At 39.2% G+C, this 22461-nt stretch overlaps 4 protein-coding genes, 1 long non-coding RNA gene and 2 pseudogenes across 5 annotated transcripts; 3 read left to right on the top strand and 4 right to left on the bottom strand.

The window, feature by feature from the left end:
- The first annotated feature begins 4182 nt into the window (after positions 1-4182).
- Positions 4183-5871, top strand: LOC125590302 (peptidyl-prolyl cis-trans isomerase CYP20-1). Its single transcript, XM_048763757.1, has 7 exons — positions 4183-4355; positions 4674-4752; positions 4895-4942; positions 5047-5070; positions 5168-5350; positions 5432-5507; positions 5599-5871. The coding sequence occupies exons 1-7, from the start codon at positions 4287-4289 to the stop codon at positions 5735-5737; spliced, it is 618 nt and encodes a 205-aa protein (XP_048619714.1). The 5' UTR covers positions 4183-4286; the 3' UTR covers positions 5738-5871.
- Positions 5872-6304: 433 nt separating this feature from the next.
- On the bottom strand, positions 6305-8262 carry LOC106430852 (inositol 3-kinase-like). The gene is made up of 2 exons (XM_013871648.3): positions 7182-8262; positions 6305-6574 (listed from the first exon to the last, which is right to left on the bottom strand). The coding sequence occupies exons 1-2, from the start codon at positions 7668-7670 to the stop codon at positions 6410-6412; spliced, it is 654 nt and encodes a 217-aa protein (XP_013727102.2). The 5' UTR covers positions 7671-8262; the 3' UTR covers positions 6305-6409.
- Positions 8263-8447: 185 nt separating this feature from the next.
- Positions 8448-10097, bottom strand: LOC106430869 (nudC domain-containing protein 2-like). The gene is made up of 5 exons (XM_013871668.3): positions 9939-10097; positions 9703-9851; positions 9575-9623; positions 9015-9157; positions 8448-8659 (listed from the first exon to the last, which is right to left on the bottom strand). The coding sequence occupies exons 1-5, from the start codon at positions 9985-9987 to the stop codon at positions 8573-8575; spliced, it is 477 nt and encodes a 158-aa protein (XP_013727122.2). The 5' UTR covers positions 9988-10097; the 3' UTR covers positions 8448-8572.
- Positions 10098-11526: 1429 nt separating this feature from the next.
- LOC106430897 lies at positions 11527-13558 on the top strand (annotated as a pseudogene).
- A 1259-nt stretch (positions 13559-14817) lies between these two features.
- LOC106430936 lies at positions 14818-16123 on the top strand (annotated as a pseudogene).
- On the bottom strand, positions 16043-17229 carry LOC106430937 (dehydrodolichyl diphosphate synthase 5-like). The gene is made up of 3 exons (XM_048763759.1): positions 17182-17229; positions 17018-17085; positions 16043-16752 (listed from the first exon to the last, which is right to left on the bottom strand). Exons 2-3 carry the CDS (start codon positions 17065-17067, stop codon positions 16308-16310), a joined length of 495 nt encoding a protein of 164 aa, XP_048619716.1. The 5' UTR covers positions 17068-17085; positions 17182-17229; the 3' UTR covers positions 16043-16307.
- Positions 17230-19656: 2427 nt separating this feature from the next.
- On the bottom strand, positions 19657-20294 carry LOC106430874. Its single transcript, XR_001286096.3, has 2 exons — positions 20163-20294; positions 19657-19905 (listed from the first exon to the last, which is right to left on the bottom strand). It is a non-coding gene; the product is annotated as an uncharacterized LOC106430874 (long non-coding RNA).
- Positions 20295-22461: the final 2167 nt, after the last annotated feature.

Below are 22461 nucleotides of genomic sequence, written 5' to 3' on the forward strand. Positions count from 1 at the left end.
GCAGAGTAATATATGGAGCTCCTCTGCCTGTGGCGACCTAGCAGGTCGTAGGATCCAACCTGTATCCGTACAAGCCTCACATATTTTTGCGTTGATGGCTATACCAATATGCTTTGGACCATCAACTCCAAAAAATTTTATCAAGGGTCCTAGATGGTTCCACGAATCATACCAGAAGCTAGCTAACTGGCCATTTCCCACCTCACATTTTATGAAGCGTTCAGCCAAGGGTCTCAGCTTTAGAATCGATTGCCAAATCCATGAGGATTGCTTTTGTTCGTCTATGCTCCAAAGGGAAAGATGCTTAAGACGGTGCTTTTTAGTCCATGAAGCCCAGAGGGACTCAGATTCAGCGTGTAGCAGCCACAAAAGCTTCAAACAGAGGGTCTTGTTCCAAGAAGCGAGTTCACGCAGGCCAAGCCCTCCTTCAGATTTTGGTAAACAAACCTGCGACCATGATATCTTTGCAGCGGCTCTGGTGGTGATGTTTCCATTCCATAAAAACCGCGAACAAAGAGATTCAATAGTCCTGATACATCCCTTAGGAAGAATGAAGGTAGAAAACCAGAAATTAACAGTGCCGAAGATGACTGAGGAGAGAAGCTGCTTACGACCCGCAAATGTTAGAGCACGAGAAGACCAAGATGTGAAGCGACTCTTGAGTTGGTCAATAAGGGGCCTATAGTCACAGATTCGCAGCTTTCGATGCATAAGAGGTAATCCAAGATACCTGACCGGAAGCGAGCCGAGAGAGAAGCCAAGATTGCATAAATCAGTGGCCTCCATTTGGCTCATTCCCGCAACAAAGAGCTCAGTTTTGGATCTGTTCATGTGAAGACCAGACCAAGAAGAGAAGCTGTCTAGAGTGGACGCAATTTGCTGAAGAGATCCTTGAGCCCCGTCAAAGAAAATCATAATGTCATCCGCAAAAGCCAAGTGTGTGACAACTGGATCAGACGCTAGCGGATGGTAGCCAATTAAACCAGTGCTGTAGTTTTTGTTAAGCATTTGACCCAAGACTTCCATAGCCAGAACAAAGAGATATGGAGATAACGGGTCTCCTTGACGAAGACCCCTTGCTCCCTTGAAGTAGCCACCAAGCTCACCGTTCACAGCAACAGAGAAGCGGGTGGTAGTGATGCACTGAGATATAAGATTGATAAAGGAAACAGGGAAGCCAAGTGCTCTCAAGATCAGAAAGATGAAGCTCCAATTAATAGAGTCGAAAGCCTTTTTCAAATCAACCTTCAAGATGGAACGCTTTGTGATATTCTTCCAATTATATCCCTGGACCAACTCCGTTGCCATGAGCACATTTTCAACTAAGAGTCTCCCCGGGATGAAAGCCGACTGAGTGTTGGAAATAACAGAAGGAAGAACTTGCTTCAACCTGTTAGCGAGAAGTTTCGCAATCACCTTGTAAACTGTATTACAACAAGAGATTGGTCTAAACTCATAGATCTTATCAGCATTCTTCTTCTTGGGTATCAACGTTAAGATCGTAGCATTCCATTGTTGAAGGAGGCAGCCTGTGGTAAAGAATTCCTGGATTGCATCAATAATCTCCTGACCCACTGTGCTCCAATGTGCCGTGAAGAATTCTGAGGGATACCCGTCTGGTCCTGGTGCTTTATTCTTTGGTAGATCAAAGAAAGCAGCCTTGATATCCTGACTAGTATAGGCAGCAGAGAGAGAGTCCGAGACTGATGGAGAGCACCTATACGAGAGAAGCTGTTCAATATCCACAAGAGATGAGGCTGAAGAAACGGATTCTCCTCCAAGAAGGTCCTGATAGAAAGAGACAGCATGGGCCATAATTTCCTCTTTGCTGTCAATCAAGTTGCCTGCCTCATCCTTCAGATAAAGAATCTGGTTCATGTAGTTTCGAGACCTCATCTGCCTGTGATAGAATCCAGTGTTGCTATCTCCCTTATCTAACCAGTTAACACGAGAGCGTTGGTAGAAGAATGACTCCTCTGCTTTAGCCAGGATAATCCATTTGTCGTATGCTGATCTTTCATTTATACCAGCCTGAGGAGAGGGAGAGGAGAGGACAATACGCTGGCAGTGAGTGAGGTCGTCAAACGCTTCAGAAACCCTTTTCTCAATACCCGAATAATTCTCTCTACTGAAAGATCTGATGATGCTTTTGAGAGCCTTTAGCTTCCTTGAAACCCTCAGCATTTTCGTGCCATCAAATGGGAGAGAATTCCAACATTCCTTAACCACCACTTCAAAATCAGGATGATCATTTAGCATTGAGAAGAACTTGAAGGGTTGTTTAGTCTTTGGCTTTTCCACATCAAGAAAGACACAGCACGGACTGTGGTCCGAGATCCCCGGATCCCCAAAGACTCCAAGAGAGTTAGGAAATTTATGGAGCCAGTCGTCATTTACCAAGATCCTATCAAGCTTCTTTGAAATAACAGAAGCTCCCTGGTTATTGGACCAAGTGAAGGAGTTCCCATAGTACTTTAGATCAGCCAGATTTGTATCATGAGTACAGTTGATGAAGTCCCTCATACCACGAGAAGAAGAGAAAGCATCAGATGAGGAGTGTTCACTTGCTGCTAGCGTTTGATTAAAATCACCTAGAACTGTCCAAGGAGTGTTAAGGACATAAGGTGAGGTAGATAGGAAGCGTAAGTCTGACCATAGCGCGCGCCTAATTTTCCTGAAATTTGAACCGTAGACAAAAGTGGCTACGAACACAGTAGGAGAGAAAGGCATCTGAACCTGGCAAGAGATTGACTGAAGCGATTTGTGAAACACAGTAACTCTGACGGTCGGATGCCATAGAACCCATACCTTGCCTAGATCCGAGAATTCATAATTACATTCATACGACCATCCGGGGAAGACTCTACTAATTATTGAAGCAGCCTTCCCATTATTTACATGCGTCTCCAGTATACTTCCAAAAACTGGTTTATTCTTCCGCATCCATTTCCTAAATCCGCAACGTTTTGTTTTATCGTTAAAACCTCTTACATTCCAGCAAAAAATATCCATAGAGGTAGAAAATTTAGAGGATTAGAGGGCCTCTAGCCCTAGCCAAGCTTTTAGCTTTCTTCTTCTCACGCCGAGAGATAACTTTTATGTACTGATCATTCTCCTCATCCGGGTCATCTTCGTCAGATGAAAGACTTTCTGAGCTCGAGTCACCACCCTTAGAGCTTGAAACATTCAGTTTTTTCGGGGAGTCGAAGAGACTGGCACATAGGTCAACAATGAGCTTCCCATTGTGATTTGGATCAGAAGCTTTCGCTGTTGATTGCTTTACCGCCCTAGGAGGGATATCACGGCTGGGGAAGACTTCATTTTCATTGCGCCTTGGACCTTCCGTGCGCACCCATTGTGTAGTCGGCTTAGACTTTCGCTTATCTTTAGGGTCAGCAGCACGCAGATCAATCCTAGTCAAAGCTCAACACGCTCACATCTGAATACACTTGTTTACTTGAAACTCGTTTTGTTTGTAATATTTTAATTATTCTCGTGTTAATTTCCCATGTTTTTAACGAATAAGAAAAAATAAAGAAAGAAAATATTGCTTGTTTTGTTTCAGATTTTCTGTGTAGTGTGAACATGGATTTTTTAAAAATAGATGCCCTATCAGATATGTTGTAATAAACAAGGCAACAAAAGAAAGTATTGGCTAATATTAGTGGACAGCGAGGGAGAGACAGATCTAAAGTGTTTGTTTTGTTTTTCCATATCCATTTTTAGGCACCAAAGGAAGATAGAAGGTGTTATCTTTGCTTAGTTAATAATAGTAAGGTAAAAACGTACAGTTTGGCAAAAGATCTTGTATCTAATAATCTAGCTACAAAAGATATTCGGAAAGATTGTTCCAGAAAGTTAAAGAGTATTTAAATAACTAAAGTCAAATATATAATTTGAATGGGAACATGGTAAGTAAAATGATACAGGCATTAATGTTAATAAAGAAAACAGAGTAATCTTTAGCTGGACAGGAGTAATGTGACATGCTTTATGGATTGTTTTTGACTAATATAAAAAAAGACTTAACTCAAAATTTCATTCAGCCATTATGTACAACTATATTCATGCCAGGTGGTGAAACATATAAATGGGCCGTATCTAATAATTTAATAGCCCAGTAATGTGACCTGAGGCCCAATTTATGGTATCAGTATCACACGTACGAAAAGCCAGATGGCGGAATATGATTGGATATCGACGTCTTCTTGTTATGCGCTGGTGGAAATAGAGAAAAAGAAAAAGGGAGTCCTCTGGAGAGAAACACATTTACTGCAGTGTGCGAGATGATGGCGAGCTCAGTGACGCTGCTTCTATGGAGTCTTCTTCTTCTCGGAACTCTAAGCGCGATTCAGGTTCATTTTTCTCACGATCCAGATATTAGATTCCGTCTTAGGAGTTCTCGTGTTGATTTAAAAATAAATAAATGATTCAGAGCTTTTAGGTTAGTTTCCATCATCTCTCTACGATTTGTGTAGGATCAGTGAACGAATCGTTATACTTACAGGCGCGAGTTATATAGTGTGTGTTTAGATCTGATTCGGAACAACCATATGTTTGTTTGAAGATTCTGAACTTTGTTTCTTCAAGATGGGATTAGATTGAAATGAGATGTAAATGGAATGAGAGTGTTTGTATTGATTTCTGGATGTTTGGATTCTATGTTGCTGCAGGCCAAAAAGTCCAAGGAAAACTTAAAGGAGATCACACACAAGGTTTATTTTGATGTTGAGATTGATGGGAAAGAAGCTGGTATGACCTTGTTCCCTGTGTTTTAGTTCTTATGATCCATCTTTGTTGTTGGTGCACTTAGTACTTGTGCTCTATGTTAGATGAAGAATACATGAAATTAAATGCTTTAGCATCTCAGACCGATTGATGATTTTTTGTCCAGGTCGTATTGTCATGGGTCTATTTGGAAAGACAGTCCCTAAAACTGCAGGTACCCTTTTACACTTGCCATGTTTCTTGTACCATTGATTCTTGTTTGCAAGGCTATTGGTATGAGCGAAATATTAATAAGGGGTAATATTTTTGTTTATGCAGAGAATTTCCGAGCTTTGTGCACAGGTAAGAGAACACAATACTGCTCATTCTCATCTCATGTCAATCTAATATACTATTGCAATGAAAGCTTTGCATAAACTGTATTTTTATTTGTACACAGGGGAGAAAGGAATAGGTAAGAAAGGGAAGGCTCTACATTACAAGGGGAGCTCATTCCATAGAATCATACCAAGCTTTATGCTCCAGGGAGGCGATTTCACCCATGGCAATGGTATGGGAGGAGAGTCTATCTATGGTGAGACGTTCGCTGATGAGAACTTCAAACTCAAGCATACTGGTCCAGGTTAGGGCTTCTTCAGTATTCTTTGTTTACAAAGCTCTTTGCCTAAGTGAGGTTTTAACATGATCAGTTTTTTGTGAACAGGGTTTCTATCAATGGCAAACGCCGGCCAAGACACCAACGGATCTCAGTTTTTCATCACAACAGTAACAACAAGCTGGTGAGTACAAAACCACCGGCATTTCAAACACGTGAATGGACATGTTTTTCTTTGCCTTCTCTGATTTGAAAGCTCTCGGGAATTGATACAGGTTGGACGGGAGGCACGTAGTCTTCGGGAAGGTAGTGTCGGGAATGGACGTTGTGTACAAAATCGAAGCTGAGGGAAATCAGAGCGGAACTCCTACGAGTAAAGTTGTGATCGTTGACAGTGGCGAGCTTCCTCTGTAACTCAAACTCTCTTGTAGTTTTCTCCATCTGTTCCTCTGTTGGATGTGAGATAAATCTAGTGCTTGACGACTTTTGTGTTTAAACGACCATCTTAGCTATTTCAATTTGATAAAAATCCTACCATTCTGGTTTCATTTCTGTCGTCTGCTGTTTATAACTCAAAATCTATATTAAAACTCAACTTGGTTTGCTTACTGATTGTACATATTGACCGGTTGCTTTTCTCGGTTTAGCCGTAAAGCAACCAAAAGGTTCAAAACTGACAACGTGCATAGGAAAAAACAGAGATTGACATTCCAAATCCGAAGTTGATTTTCTTTTCCGATTTTGACCAATCCACTATGCCTAAACAGTGATTAAAAAGTTAATTTTAATTCATTTCAGCATGATTTATTTGACTTGCTTCAACTTGATTTAATAAGAAAATTAACAACATGCAAAATAGCAAAAAGGTAAACTTATCTCTTTCGTTTGACAATTTATCTCAAATTTAAAACGGAACTTGGTAACGAAGACTTTGCATTGGCGGCCATAAAAAGCGTTTGATGACGCTGGGCATGGCGTTTATACACTAAATAGTAGATAAATTTCCAAAATTCATAAACGTAGAAAGTTTACACAATTCAGAAGAGCGTTGTTAGTGATTAAAAGATTCGTATTTGCAGGAACCAATCATGACCGGTCACACAAGTGACCATTGACCAATAACTTTGGTTGAAGGGGAGAGTCCTGAAACCGAGCTGGACTTAGACGCGCATGAAACTCGTCATGATCATTGTTGTGGCTACTTGAGAGATTACATTGCTTCTTCCTTCTCTGCACCTCATCCTTTACTCTCTGCATCACCGAGAAAGACAACACATGGGACACGCATAAAAAGGAATGCATCCTCATGCAGAAACAAACGCAAATATTTCCAACAGGTAAAAAAAAAAGATACACAGAAACATCAAGAAAATTATACACACATTCAAATGTTTCCTATATTTGAATGCAACTTATGCTAAATCAACTATGAACTAAAACAATAGAAGAGGCTATCTGCATAATCCATAATCCAAGACAAAATAATGTGAAGACTTGACCATATGTTCAGACGGAAAACCTATCACAAATCAGATCGAGCTTCTAATTAAGAACGTCTAGGTTTGATTATATTGAAAGTAAGCTGCAAGATGCAACCGTTACTACTTTCCCCGAATCTTAATAGTACTATCAAGAATACATATCAATCCTTTTTAAGCACCATCCCTAATATTATAAACAAGAACTAACAAATCAAGCTTGACACATTATCAGATTCCGCGACTGGTTTTCTATGTTCATGCGATTGTCTTTTCGATCTACATTGTAACAACAGTTCTAATTGACATCGTCATATATCACACACAGCATGCAATTCAATCAACTAAAGACAAAACCGGAAAGATATAAAAAATCGAACCTGAAGCATCGTCAAATCGAACTTAGGCTGACCAATGTGCTCAACAGTGACGGAACCAAAGAGGTTCCCCAACAAGGCAGCATCAGGAACATCCAAACCCTCCACAAGACCAACCACCAAACCTCCAAGAAAACTATCTCCAGCGCCCGTAGGATCCACCTGCTTCGCCACGAACGGAGGAACCACCGTCTCATCATCCTTGTCATAAATCCTGCACCCTTTTTCACCACTAGTCACCACCACACAGCACAAACGCCTCATCTCTTCAACATCCATGAACAGCGCTTCGTCCGACGAAGCTTTCAAGAACCCGATCTTACCCATGAGGTGACGAAACCCACTCTCCTTCAAATCAACAAGCTTCACAGCTCCATCAACAGGATCGAAAACTCTAATCAGAGCTTGTATGTCCACAGCCACCACGTCGCAGATCTCCACCATCTTCTCGAGCGTCTCGGGGAGAATCTCCCCGCCGACGCCGACGGCCATCCCGATGTCGAACCTCGAGTCGGGGATGTCCGACGGGAGGATCGGGTCGCATGCAGCGACGCGTTTCAGGACCCGATCGGCTGCGAGATCGAAATAGGCTTTGAAGACCGTGGTCTCCTTCTCCGGAGCCACGATCGGAGGGTGTGCGACGTCGTATTTGAAGTCGCGGCCGACTTTGGAGATTAGGTCGCAGGAGACGGAGGAGGAATCTAGGACGTTGGAGATGAAGGAGGCGGCGCCGCCGAGGGTTTCGGCCACGACGGTGTTGTTTTGGATCAGAACGTCGTGGCAGTAGTTTCCGACGATGAGGACTCGGCGATGAGGTGAGTTAGGTGTTTGCTGCGAGGGAGGAGGAGTGTGAGAGTCATGATTTGCGGATGACGGAGAGGATCATGGAGAAGGTGAGGTAAAGAAGAAGGTAGTGAAAATTTACTAAAGACGACGAAAACGAAGGAGTTTACGAGGGAGAAGGGGAAGAGAGACAAAACAAATGGCTGTTAGCCTATACGTAGCGTCTCGAGACTCGTTCCTCTCTTTGTGTCTTAAGATTATGTGTCGCGACGAAGATGACGCGCGCCATCCTCATTTACCTCCCTTTTCTCTCTTATTTAATTTGTTTTTAATCTCTTCATAAAGAATCTATACCAATAAAGTTACATACGTAAACGATTTGTATTGAAACAAAAGCCGTCCCATACTAGAACAAGATTCTAAAGGGGATGTGGAACTTTTTGATGGTGTGATTTTGTTGTCGGGGAATAAAAGAATAACTAAACAGAGACGAAACAAGGCATTTATTCATGTGAGTGAATGAAAATATAGTTTAGAGATGATTACAGAAGCGGGTCAAAGTCAGGCCGTTTATTTATCAGCCATGAAATCCCAAGAGTAGGGAGGGAGGACTAGTCAGAACGAATACCACCCATGAAGCTACTCGGATCTGGACAGTTACCCGTGAACTGAGCTTGTGAAAAGTCGAATCCTGGGTTCTGCAAACATAGACACAGCAAAAAAAAAAGAATATTGATCCAAAGAGAAAAGGGAAAGCATACTTAAGTTCAATATACTAAATATATAGAAGCCATGGATACAAGTAGAACATAAACAATAGGGCACACATGTATTCAGTCTCTAGCCTATGTTCATTTGCTCATTGTGTTTTCAAACCGCTAAGAATCCGATTGGACAAAGAGTAAGCAATTTCATCAAAATAGCAAGACAGCCACCATAGGTTACACAACCAAATCAGATCATCTTTGGCAGCGTAATTATATTTTTGACCAAGATGGCTTTCAATAAGAAAAAAAAAATGCAAAAGCAAGAAGAGTGTTTGCTATAGCTAACCTCTTCTTGAAACCTCTGCAGCATGAGCCGCTTCTGCTCTAGATCAGTGGCGTAAGGATCCAACTGACCCTGTCCAAGAATCGGCGATGCCCATGTCTGCCCTTTCTCCCTCTTCTGCAGGGTAATGTGCATTATATCATCCTCTGCCATACCAACACACAAAATATCAGATTAGGCTAACAGTGACAAACTATGAACCGTAAAACTAAAAAAACTATGCCGGTAACTTGAAGATGTTGATAATAATAACCCGAAACATACTGTAAATCATGAAATGAAAAATAAGATGGACAGAGAGTGCATAGAAACAGATCATTTATACACTTAGAACGCTGCAACCGATAGCTTCATACTCAAGATCAAAACATGCTAGTTCTACAACAGTCCATCATCCATCGTATACTCTCAAATGTTTCTAATCTCAAACTCTATCTACCATTCATACCAAAACCAGCTCACATTTTCGGGTTCAACTTATCATCTCCAGAAGTGAAACGGGGCTCAAAGCTAAAGAAACGCCTAATACAGATACGCAAGAAGAAGAAGAAACAATGGAGTACCTAGTGTCCAGAACGAGCAATCCGTCTTCACAGGAGCACTAAGATCGTGCTGGAAAAAATTAACAAACTTCAGTCAACTGTATCGAGAAACGAAGCCAAACTGTGTAAAGACAGAGAAAGAAACTGACATTGAGATAAGGAGGGTTGCCTTTGATGCCAACTTCGAGATGTTTCGACTGGATTTTGCAGTGAAATGCCTTTGAATGAACATTGGGCGGCAAAGTTATGTACAAGTTCACTTCTTCAAGGGTTTGATCCCACTCAAACACCTTTTGCCCTATTACATCGGAATCAATCAAATCTCGTAAAGTTAAAACCAGACTGCGATAACAGAGAAACAGAGACGAAAGAATTAGAGAAAAACCGTTATGAACGAAATCATGTCGCTTCTCCGGTGCGAGCTTCTCCGCCATATCTAGGGGTTGTTTACTTCTCCGTTAATCGATCTCCGTCGGACGAAACTGGAAAAGATTTGATTCGTTCTTTTATTTTTAACTTTTTAAGACACAACACAACTAGTTTGTGTCCGTGGGGGATATCTCTGTAAGCCAATTATAATTAAGCCCAAACATCAGCTCACTAAAATAAGCCCATCACTGTCCTTGTTGACCACCCAAAAAAATAATAATACATTTGCAAGTGTTTTTTCTTTTAAGATGAGAAACTGGTTGATTAATCAATGAAATATTCAAATCACATCATAAACCTAAACTGGAGCTGCTATTCTTTAAAATTAAATTAAAATATCGAAATGTTTTTTTCTTAAAGATGAGAAATTGGTTGATTCAATGCATAAAATGAGGGGAGGAAGACACAAACTTGAAAGAAGAGTAATGTGTAGGTCTACCATAAAACATGGTCCATTATAAGATTTGGAGAGAGCCAAGTGTGTGTGGTTTTTAGCTTTTCAATGCCTTTGGGGCCAGAGATACACTGTACCCATCTCCCGCCTTTCAGTCACTCCAACGCAGATCAGACAATTATTGTCAGTTTCACGGAACAAGATTGACGTATATACGTGATCAAAGGTTCTGATTAATATTCTCCGAATAAACATAACAGCAGCAAGAAAATTGTACTATTCCAATTTTTTTTGAGAAAACTATTCCAAAATTGTTATGAGTGACACGTTTTATAATATCGTAATTCATGTTCCTCCATTTCGTCATTCCGGAAATTTAATTTTACAGTTCCATAATTTTTAAAGTATTTTTTAAGAAAATTAACTTGGGATTTATGTTCCTGCATTTCTTCATTTGGAGGTTTATTTTTATAAAAGAAATTCAGAGATAATGAAATTACGTTTGGCACTTCAATGATCCCACCATACTATTATGCATTTCTTTTGCTTGCTTATTTTACGCTTCCATTGTTCTATTCTACAATATTGCTTATCGAAATCAAACATTCATAGAATAGTCAATTTGTTTCATTTTATGGGATTGGATATATACATGCTTGTCCCCTGCATAAATCTATTGGCAGTTAGATCTCAGATTGATTTGGACTATGGTACATATGACTTCGGGTTATGAAAAAAATATCACGAGTGTAACTAGTTTATTGAATAAGTACTTGTGGATTAATATTCTGTTTTGACCGGTAAGACTGTTAACTAAAATAAAACAGACCCACTTGAAGCGTTAAAATTTAAAATTCTGGCCGGCAACGTATACAGACAGCCACGGTCATATTCTGCCTCTCGCAATCTTGACCGTCCGTTTAATCAGTAGACAGAATGCTGTACACGATGTTCACTTAAAATTATATAGAATGTCGAAAAAAAAAATTTATATAGAAAACACGTTACAACCACAAATTAAATTGATATATAAAGTTACAAATAGATGTTAAGTATTCGTGTTAAAAATACAAATAGATCAATATAATATGTGGGTGCGTAACGTGTTATTAGATGTTCTTAGCACTTAAAGAGAACCAGTGTTTTTAGTACAAATACACATTAAAATTTGAAACTACTATATAAAGTTTAGGTGTCTGAGACTATTTAGTAGTCAAAATTATTTTGTAAAGTCATATTGCAAGCAATGGTACAGAAGTACACAGTTAACTTAATAATGAATGGGGTTCTTAACTCCACATTTTCGTAATTTCTACACAAATAAAAAAGGAAAACCAAAGAAAAAACAAATGTAACATGAACACTGTTGACTTCAGTTTATATATACTAAAAATTTATGCATTGTTATGCTAAATGATAGCTGTGTACACAGCAAGTTGATTGAATATTCTAACATAGCCTAAACAGGTAGGCATCGAGTCTTGAAACTCTACGATAACCCGTTGAATCGTGAATCACGCTTACTCTTCTGTTTTAAGTTACTAGTAAATCTTTAGTGCTATAAATATACAACATCCATTAAAGGTCCATCTTATTCAAACTCCAGAACTCTCTGATCAATACATACAATGGGGTCTGAAAATGGCAGCGTCACAAATACAAACGACGACGAGAACGTGGCGTTGATCTTCGGCGTCACGGGGCTCGTGGGCCGAGAGATTGTGAAGACGCTAACAATGTCGAACAAACCAAGTGGAGAATCTACGGCGTTGCACGAAATCCCGAGATCAGTTCCATGACGAAGATGTACAGTTTCATCTCATGCGATCTGCTTAACGCATCTGAGACCAAACAGAAACTGTCTCCATTACAAGACATCGTGAGTCACGTGTTTTGGGTCACGTGGTCCGGCGAGTATCCACTGGACAGCGACGAGTGCTGCGACCAGAACAGAACGATGCTGGCAAACGCCTTGGACGCGATTCTCCCAAACGCCACGAGGAGGTTAAAGCATTTCTCGCTCCAAACGGGGATGAAGCATTACGTGTCTCTCGTCGGAGAGACTCTGTCTCGTGGTGGAGAAGGTTCAAGTGTGTGTTATTACAGCGAGGAGTGTCCGAGGAAGAGCTCGGGGAAGAATTTCTATTACGTTTTGGAGGATCTTCTGAAGGAGAAGATCTCTGGAGATTCAGTTGTTTGGTCGGTTCAACGACCCGGTTTGCTAATGGGAAGCTCTACAAGGACTCTGTACAACTTCATGGGAAGTCTTTGTGTTTATGGAGCCATGTGTAAGTATTTGAATCTTCCTTTTGTGTTTGGAGGGACAAGAGAATGCTGGGAGGAGTGTTACATTGATGGGTCTGATTCAAATTTAGTCGCGGAACAGCATATTTTCGCTGCGACTAGTGGGAGAGTACGTGAAAATGGTGAAGCCTTTAACGCCATAAACGGGGTAGGGTTCACGTGGAAAGAGATTTGGCCTGAAATCGGGAGGAAACTTGGGGTGCAAGTCAACGAAACGACGATGTTTGATGAGGGTTTCTGGTTTGAGAGAGAGATGGGTGAGAGAAAGCATGTGTGGGATGAGATTCTGGTGAAGGAGAAGCTTGTCCAGACAAAGATTGAGGATTTGGCCAATGGGTTTTCATGGATGTGCTATTTAGATGTCCTTTCAAGCTGCTTGGAAGCAGAGATAAAGTTGATAAGTTTGGGTTTAAGAGGAAATATAGAACCCTGGATTCAATTTTGTATTGGATTGATGTGATGAGAGAAGAAAAGCTCATTCCTTTGTAAGACAAAGTGGTTTGTATTTGGTGCTTTAGGAACATTTGTTTCCAAAAAATTAGATTTGATTAGCAGTGTAAATCATGGTATGTATTTGATCTTTAATCTTCCCTAAGTCTTGTTTGTATTAGCAACATATGTACTATATATGTAATGTGTGAGTTTTTAAATGAATTGTCCACAAACCCTTCTGAGCGCTAAATCACTTAACCAAAAATCATAATTGGTTGGAATTATTTCAAATGTGAAAGCATTCACATATATAAGAAGAGTGAAGTAGTGGGAAGACTATACTTCAAACAACAACGCATTCACATTATATAAAAAGAGGGAAGTAGCTGGAATCAGTTTGTTTGTATATATGTTTTTAAACTAAATGTATATATGTTTTTATATATCAGTTTGCCTTTTCCTTTGTTTTGCTACATAAACAATACGGTATCAGTTTTGCTATGTTCGTTTGAAGGTCGGGGCAGCAACGAGCGACATTTCAAATATCGTTACTATTGTTTGTTTTAATGTTTGGAATCGATAGAGATATGTTGTTCGGCTAGTAATTGAGACTATTAATAATTTCTTTTTATCATTCAAATATCAGCGACTAACAGTTTGATCGATGATCGCTGCGATAAGTAAACTAAGACCAGCTCCATCAGTGGTTCTAGGAAGAGTTTCTAAAGGAAAAAAGGAAAAAAAATAAATGAAAAAGGCTATAATTAGAGAGAACCGGTCCTGAACTAAGAGGAATAAGAATCGGTAAGCATCCCCTACGTGGGTCATGCTCATGGGCTGTAGTTTTTTTACAGGAAAAAGGGTCTCTTCTCTTCGTCTCTAGGAAGAGAGTTTTTTGACGTCTCTAGCGATTTGTAAACAAACAGACTTTATCCGGTGCAAACTACACCCGGTAAGGTCGGCGAAGGGTTAAATTATATTATTATATACACTGAGACACTATCCGTTACCCCATCTAGTTTGACCATTACACACATATCCATTTCGGATTTTTTTTTTCTTAAAAGAATGATAAATTAATTGAAGCAAAAAAAAACTGTTTTATACTTTGTGTTACATTGGAGCTGAAGTTTTTAATAAAATCTAATCAAAAGCTGAGCCTTGAATAATTATCGAGTGGCAAACCATTTGGTTAAACCTCCCGAGTGAGTTTTGTCACGGATGGAGGAGAGTCTGTTACGAACATCCATTTCGGATTTCTTCTTTTATCAACGCAGTTTTACCTTTTTCCCATTTAATCTAAGGGTAATATTGTTATTGAAGTCAAACTGTCCTCACGGGAGCAGGTCAAGTCGTGGCGATTACAGGCAGGAACCAAATACACTCACGTTGGTCACATGTCAGGCTATGGGCCCTTATATTTATGACAAGGAAATGGGCTCTGAACCCAATTTTCATCTCATAAATGAAACTATTATTGCAAAATTTGCAGTACATTTATTTAGGTCTCTCGCTGATATGATATTTTTTTGGACTTCTGGTAGGAGTATTTTTAATGCAATTTAATTTTGTAAAAATAATAAAATTGGAATACGAGGAGACGTGGACGAATAGGAACTTATATAAACCACACAAAAAAAAACTGGAGTTTGAAATTTCTAACGATAAATTTTGTTATGTGGCGCTCAGTTTCGAAATGAGCACCATCATCATCGCATTCAACAACACAGACAAAAAAGACGACATCGCTTTCAATATCTCACCAGAACCATCTATGGAGGCGGTTGGTTCCATCCTCTCCGCTTTATTACACAATGCTTTCTCTCCTTACACAACCACCACAACTTCTTGATTAATCAATTCAACAAAAGAATGATTTCCCTTCGCGTTCCAGCTCCTTCGTCCTTCAATCTCCAACGGTTCAACTCCGGAGCTTTAGAGCGGCGATGGAAGCTAGGTCGAGACTGCTTCTCTCCTTCACTCCGAATCGTATCGGACTCGGAGTCAGATCAACCAAATCGGAGATGGCGCCGTTCACGGCGGCGGAGGAAGAAGAAACTCTACCGGAGGGACTCCAGCCTGAGCTGATGCCGAAGCACGTTGCGGTTATAATGGATGGAAACGGGAGATGGGCGAAGAATCAAGGTCTACAACCTTGGGACGGTCACAGAGCCGGCGTTGAAGCTTTGAGAGAGATCGTTGAGCTTTGCGGCAAATGGGGGATTCAAGTCTTAACCGTCTTCGCCTTCTCTACCGATAACTGGATTAGACCTAAGGTAAGAGTATGCCCTACATTTCTAGGGTTTGTCTTTTGCTCTGTGAGACCTTATTGGAATCTAAATATATATCTATGCAGATCGAGATTGATTTCTTGTTGAGTTTGTTCGAGAGAACGCTCAAATCAGAGCTTGAGACTTTAGCCAAGTAAGTATCGTATGATCAGAAAAATCCATGAAGAATTGTTTTTATTTTGTGGTGCCGTGTGTCACAAGTCTGCTATAATCTTCTTTGAGTGTAGGAACAATGTTCGGATCTCTATCATTGGAGACTCATCGAAACTGCCAAACTCTCTTTTGAAAGTGATAAACGAAGTTGAGGAAGTTACAAAGAACAACACGAGGCTTCAGCTAATCGTAGCCGTTGGTTACAGCGGGAAGTACGATGTTCTACAAGCGGTGTAGAGGCATTGCGCAGAGAGTGAAAGACGGTGAGATCGAAGTTGAGGAGATAGACGAGATACTGATCGAGCAAGAGCTTGAGACGAACGTTACTGAGTTTCCTTACCCGGATCTGCTGATAAGAACGAGTGGTGAGCTAAGAGTGAGTAACTTCTTGTTGTGGCAATTGGCTTACACAGAGCTCTTCTTTGCTCAAGAAATGTGGCCTGATTTTGGGAGGAACGGTTTTGTGGAAGCGTTGATGTCGTTTCAGCAGAGAGACAGCGTCGCTTTGGTGGTCGAAATCTTGAGTTTTTTTTCATTGGTGTAATAAAAACTGTATATGATGTGTAATAATGGACGTTTTGTACCTCAAGAACTAGATCTTTTGAGATATTCCAGTTTCTTGTATTGCAAGAGAACGATGTTACTAACAACTTATACATGCGTGTGAGAATCAAAGAACAATAACACACAAAATCAAACGCAAATTATTGCAATCAAATGCAATTTATTTGTGAGACATGAAATACAAAGCCTAAACTCGTCGACCGAATCGCCTCTGCCTTTGCTGATACCAAGTCAAGGCCTCAAGATACTCAGCCTCACCGAAGTCAGGCCAAAGAACGTTAGGAAAGTAGAGCTCAGTGTAAGCAGATTGCCATAAGAAGAAGTTACTGATTCTTTGCTCTCCGCTCGTTCTGATCAATAGGTCAGGATTTGGAAACTCGCTACAGTTTGTCATCAACTCTTTATCTATCACATTCTCGTCAATGTCCTCTACTTGGATCAGCCCGTTTTTCGCCTTTTCGGCTAGACTTTTGCACGCTTGCATGATATCAAATCTTCCACTATAGTCTATTGCTAAAATGAGATGCTTCCCTTCATAGCTCTTTGTAGCTTCCTCTGTTTCTCTTATCAAACCTAGAAGTGACTGGGGGATTTTCGTCCGGTTTCCAATAACTGAGATCTTTATTTTATCTCTATATAAAAACGAAAAAAATTGATATCATGGTGTTGAAATGACAACAATTTCAGTTTTAGTTTTTTTTTCTTAAATAAAAAAAAAACTCATAGTCCTATCCATTTTTTTTGTGAAGATTTGGTTCTCGTATTTTGCTAGCTTTTTTAACTTTTTATCAAAAAATATTTTATTTTGGTTTTCTTCAAATAATGAAAACGTAGAAACTAAAACCAAAAACTCTACGTAATGTTTTTCTTAAAGGATCTAAACTATATGTTGGGTACCTTTGGAAGAAAGGCATCTCAGACCTAAAGTTTTCCTCGAACAAGGACATCAGGCCGTTAACTTCATCCTGGTCAAACATTTAAAAAAAAACGAATTAGAACGAAATATAAGAAAAAACTCTTGGAATCGTGTTGCAAAAGTTATCTTCTATTTGCATCACCACCTCGGGTCTTGCCCAATTTTCAGTAGAGAAAGCAAAGAGTGAGACAGTGTTTATAGTGCACAAAAAAAAAAAAAGACAGTGTTTATCCCCATAGCGAAACAGTCCTTAGCATTCTCTATAACCCTCCTCGCTCCGGCCTTGTGACCGTCCGATGTTCCTAGTCCTCGTTTCTGCGCCCAACGTCTGTTTCCGTCCAGTATAATCGCCACATGCTTTGGCAGTCCCCCTCGTTTCTTCTCTCTCCCATTGTATTTGTACCACTACACAATTATAGTTAAGAACAAACAAAGTTCAAGGCTTTCGTATAAACAAACATATGCATATTTCTAGTAGAAAGTTAGAGATCCCCAGTTGAGTAACGCCGGTGCATCATATTTTGATGAGGAATCATCTAATAAGACTAATATATAGTTAGAAGTCAATACCCGCTAATTCATAAAACATTATAGACCCTGTCCGTTTGTCTTTTTGGTTCTTTCAAATTGCATGTTTTAAGGAAAATAAGCTACAAAGAGCTTAACACGTAAAAAATATATATGATTAAACAAAAGCAGACTACCGTTTCTCGTTCCTCTCTTCATCATTATCGTTCTGAGAAGCTGCGAGTTTAATGAATCTGAGGATGTTTCTTATGGAGAAAGGAACACTTAGACGCCTAGAGATGAAGAGACCAGGGATGAGTACAATAGCAATAAAAGTCGAAACAACTGAGAAAAGAGACACCATTTTTCCTTTATTTTGTCTTTGATGTTTTTCGAAGTGAGAGCACTCGATTTGTATTTAAAGAGCTTCGAGTTCAAAGAGGCACATGATCAACGGAACGTTCGCTCTCGCTCGCTCCCTGGCTTTTTTTTTATGCTACGCAAAAACAGGTCATACGTATTTAAGGGTTAGTAAGATCTTACGACACTTGAAAATCACTAAATGTTTCATCACGTGTTTTTCTTAGTAGATTAAGACATTTTCATGAGCTCTGATTGGACTTACATCAATATAATAAATATATAACTTTCACATTACATCAATGAAGTATCGTAAAGTATTAAATCAACTGGTATCCCACAGATATACAAAATTGAGGTAAAAAAGAAGTATGGTATCTTCTTTTAGCAAAAAAAAGTATGGTATTTTAGAACAAAAGAAAAGAAGGTATAATGTTGACTTTTTACATTCGTTAGCAAAAAAATGTTAACATTAATGTTGAAGCTAGTCGTGTAGATACACATCCACTAGTCTCTCATAATTAAAATAGTAAAACAAAACAAAAAAGTAAGTAAAAAGAGGAAAGAAGGTGTTAATCGATTCTTCCCGTATATATCAACGTCTCTTGTTAAGAGACTTTTATTAAATCTGTCACATTTTGAAATATTTTATTATTATTAAAACATGTTTTGAGAGACCCATTGTAATTTCTTACCACTGATGTTGGCCTCGGTCTCATATTTTGTTTGCATGCATATAGTTTTTTTATTCCCTCAATTAAAAGAGTAATCAACTAGCTCCTCTTTTTAGTGGAGTCTTTACGCAAGCGCCAAATGCTAGTTGAAACGCTTGGTAGTATCATGTTGCAACTAACCTCTAATACGGCCCAATGACCGTAAGGCTCTTCGTGACGATTATTTGCAGTGGTTAAAAGAAAACAAAATATAATAGTCAGCACTAAAACTAGAGTTAGTAAATCAGTGTAACCATCTACTGGCTGAAAAGTTGATATTTAAAAACTATAGTTATTCTTGCTTGGACCTCTAAAAGATTAAGATGTATGCTGGAGACGGATTTACCTTGTCATAGCCTTTCCTAAATTTAATCGGCTCATTTATAAATGGAAAGTCAACAAAAATGGAAAGTTAGCAAGGAAAAGGAAAGTTGGAAGAAAAGAAATTCGTAGCAGAAAAGAAGTTTTGCGGCTTTCAATCTAGCTCACCAGTCGCCCAAATTTGTGTATTTCACTGAATTCAGATTAAACAATCTAAAAGTATTAAGATATCAACATGTAAAAGTACTATTGGACATGAATTGTTGTATACAATTTAACTTCTATTCAACTTTTTTTTTTGAGAAAGCTTCTATTCAACTTTACATGTTGATGATTTTTAAAGTATAGTTAGACAATTTCACTGTTAGTTATTCTATGAGTATTTACCAAAATAAATAAAAAGAGAAAAAAAAGAGAAATGGAAGAATTTTTAATGGTTTTTTTCAAAGGTTTTAATGGTTTATTAATTGGGAGAAGCCAACACGAAGGGTTATATTCAGATTGTCCTATCATAGTTCATTCAAGGAGTGGAAGAGAATATGTGAATTGGTCCTCTAGCTGGGACGAATATGAACAAAGCAAAAACAAGGTTCAGAGATTGAGTGGCAGTTAACATGTCAGGGCGAGAACATTCCATTGTTCAGCAGAAGGTTCACTTTTCATGAAACAAACACGGATAGCAATTTTAATCAAAACATTCAATAGTTTTCTCTGTAACATCACCACTTAATTCAGATACTTTATTTCATCAAACTTGGATAATTTTTGTAGACAAACTCGTACAACAATTATTTATGGATTCTGGAGACAGTAACAGTTGACGCCTGGACATCCAAAAGGAAGCAAATCGCTGTGCCTGCAAACGAAGCCACAATCTTCCTGGGTGCTAGGCACCGGTGGAAGAACCCATTTTGGACCGGTATGGTCGACGGGAGATTTCACTGGAGCGGGCCCGGTCTGGATCATACCTGTTGACAACAAAACTAAAAAAAAAATTGTAGCTTATAAGCTGATAAAACAGCATGGGGAATAAATAAATATTAACTGAAATGTAAGAAAATAAAAGTTTAACAAAAGGAATTTGCTGTTGAATATTTGGAGCTCTATAGATTGTAACGAATGCACAGATTTAACGAATTTTTTTAAAAAGAACGTATCAAAGACCAAAAAGAGAAGAAACAGAGAGCCGTTGATCAAAAAAAGAAGAAGAAATAGAAAGCCTGACCTGCCGTGGCAGACAGGAGAAGGAGCGACATTAGAACAGCGGAGATTGATCGCAGAGACAGCATTTTGTGTGATGGAGCGACTGACTGAGAGAGAATGATGTTTTTTTTCTTTTATGCCATCCCAAGTTACTACGAAGATGTCTACTTATAGAGTTCTCTGGCCCTGGAGCCGAAAAAAGTTGTTATATTGATTCGAGAGGCACCCGGAGCAATTTAATCTCCTTGGTGTAGTGGTCTGCGTTGAGTAGTAGCGTATTTACAAAAGTTGTAGGTGTTCGAACCTTACCTCTAGATCCCTTTGATTCTTGGAAGGCCATTCTTAGCTACAGCAGGAGCAATTGTTAAGGTGAAAGCGGGCACGATTGACTCCATTTGGGTAAAGGGCATGTTCTCCACTTTGACTCAAGGAGAAAATGAAGAACCCAAATGTGTTCGGGAAAGCCTTCTACATTGAAGAGATGGGCACTCTTACTGATGAGCACCTTGAAGAGTTACCACCTGAGGACGATGAGGAGGGAGCATCTCCCCCTACTTATTCTCCATAGAAGGTAACCCACTACTTTCCCTTGTATATACCATTTCGTTTTTGCATATTAGTTTTCTCTTTTGGGTATCTCTCTCTCCTTGACAACACAGAGACTGTGTTATTAAGTTTGGGGGGGGAGGTACCAAGTATTTGATCACGTTTGCTTTGATGATTTGAGTCTCATGCATTGCATTATACATATATATTTGCATTAAAAAAAAAAAAAAAATTTCATTTAGTTTGCATCTTTGGCATTTCTAGGAGAGTCTAGAGCATATAGGTTGCATTTACTTGCATTGGGAGAAATGATTTTAAATGCCTTGTAAAGAACACTACGTTGCACCTGAGTAGCTTTTGCACCTCTCAAAAAGACTTGTATGTTTCGAGCCTTGAAAACTCTTCCTGAAACTTGTTGATTGCTGAAACTCAGTCTTTGAAGCCAACTACAACCTTATTTGAACTAAACGAACTTAATGCTTCTTGCTCATGGTCCCTTGTGTACTGAGTCATGGCTATACACACCTGAGTTGTCACATCCTTTATGCCAATCTTATTCTGACAAACTCTAGTGGTAGACCACTCCCAAAACTTTTCCCTCCTTTTAAGCTTTCATTGTTTGATGAGTGAGGCCTTCTTCGGAAAGTCTTACATGTGCATAATGTTGAGAGTATCGGGTACGACAATGCTTGATCTTCATTCTTGCTAGATTGGGCACTCTATTGTCTAGCTATAGGTGGGGGGTGAGAGTTGTGATTATGATTGGGAGCAATGAAAAAGGAAAAGAAATGACTCTTTGTGTTTAAGTGAATTGTCTATTGGGATAAGTAGAAAAACCTCTAGCTCAAGTTATGAAAAGTCTTGGCCCCCATCTAAAAAAAAAAGAAATAAATATGAAAGAAAAGAAAAAGAAAGAAAAAGGGGGCTAGCAAGTTGTTAGGAGCTAAGTAATGTTTTGAGGTTGTGAAAAATCCCTTGTAGATTTGAAAGAGAAGGAGTTAATGTTCTTAGGATCTTTCGGTGAGAGATGTGAGTTGGGTTTGACATTTGGGAATGATTGTGTAATTGTATGTTTGTTGGAAAATGGTAGAACAATGGAGATTGAGCATTGTATGCATGAGTTGATCCCTTTCTTAGATATATTATGTGCAATGTCAAGTCTACTTGTTTCGAGAGTAAACCACCTTAAAGATCATATGTTTTTGAACCTCTTGAATCACTTGAATAAAAGCCTTCCCTTACCCAACCAAATGATTTGGACCAACTGACCATTTGCAAGAATTCACCTAATGTTTTGTGCTTAACGAATGTGAGAGTTGGTTGATTTGAATATGTGGATGATTGATGATGAGTGTAAGGGCAAAAAGAGTTGAGATAGGCCTAGAGAAGCTAGAGTGTAATAAGAGAGTGTGCTAATTGTGTGTGCTAGTTGTGTTTCTTTTGGCTATGAGCTCCCAACTTCAAACTTCTCTCCCTATGAGTTCTAGAAAGTTCACTTGTGGACAAGTAAAAGAACAAGTTTGGGGGGAGTTGATATCTTGCATATTTACATTGTTTTATCCATTCATCCATGAGCATTTTCATCATATAGATTAGGATTTAGCCATGTCTAGGTTGCATTTTGCATTCATTGTCCTTATTAGGTGTTGGAGTGTGCCATGGAGTGATTTGAGATGTTTGGGAGCATTATGATCCAAAAGAGGTGAAAGATGAGATGGATGGAGCCTTTAGAGAAATCTCCTGTTGCTAAGATTTTGTGGAGACACAGAAAATTG

This window comes from Brassica napus, chromosome C7, assembly GCF_020379485.1.
Source record: "Brassica napus cultivar Da-Ae chromosome C7, Da-Ae, whole genome shotgun sequence".
NCBI lineage: Eukaryota > Viridiplantae > Streptophyta > Magnoliopsida > Brassicales > Brassicaceae > Brassica > Brassica napus.

Coding starts and splice junctions, on each gene's coding strand:
- LOC106430852 (XM_013871648.3), bottom strand. CDS start 7,670: ATGGCCGTCGGCGTCGGCGGGGAGATTCTCCCCGAGACGCTCGAGAAG. Junction 6,575..7,181: donor TCGATTTGACGATGCTTCAG/GTTCGATTTTTT, acceptor TCGGTGATGCAG/AGAGTAAAGGATGAGGTGCA.
- LOC106430937 (XM_048763759.1), bottom strand. CDS start 17,067: ATGTCCTTGTTCGAGGAAAACTTTAGGTCTGAGATGCCTTTCTTCCAA. Junction 16,753..17,017: donor GAGATGCCTTTCTTCCAAAG/GTACCCAACATA, acceptor GTTTTTATATAG/AGATAAAATAAAGATCTCAG.
- LOC106430869 (XM_013871668.3), bottom strand. CDS start 9,987: ATGGCGGAGAAGCTCGCACCGGAGAAGCGACATGATTTCGTTCATAAC. Junction 9,852..9,938: donor ACATGATTTCGTTCATAACG/GTTTTTCTCTAA, acceptor CCGATGTAATAG/GGCAAAAGGTGTTTGAGTGG. Junction 9,158..9,574: donor TTGCTCGTTCTGGACACTAG/GTACTCCATTGT, acceptor TTGGTATGGCAG/AGGATGATATAATGCACATT.
- LOC125590302 (XM_048763757.1), top strand. CDS start 4,287: ATGATGGCGAGCTCAGTGACGCTGCTTCTATGGAGTCTTCTTCTTCTC. Junction 4,356..4,673: donor GAACTCTAAGCGCGATTCAG/GTTCATTTTTCT, acceptor ATGTTGCTGCAG/GCCAAAAAGTCCAAGGAAAA. Junction 5,351..5,431: donor ACTCAAGCATACTGGTCCAG/GTTAGGGCTTCT, acceptor TTTTGTGAACAG/GGTTTCTATCAATGGCAAAC.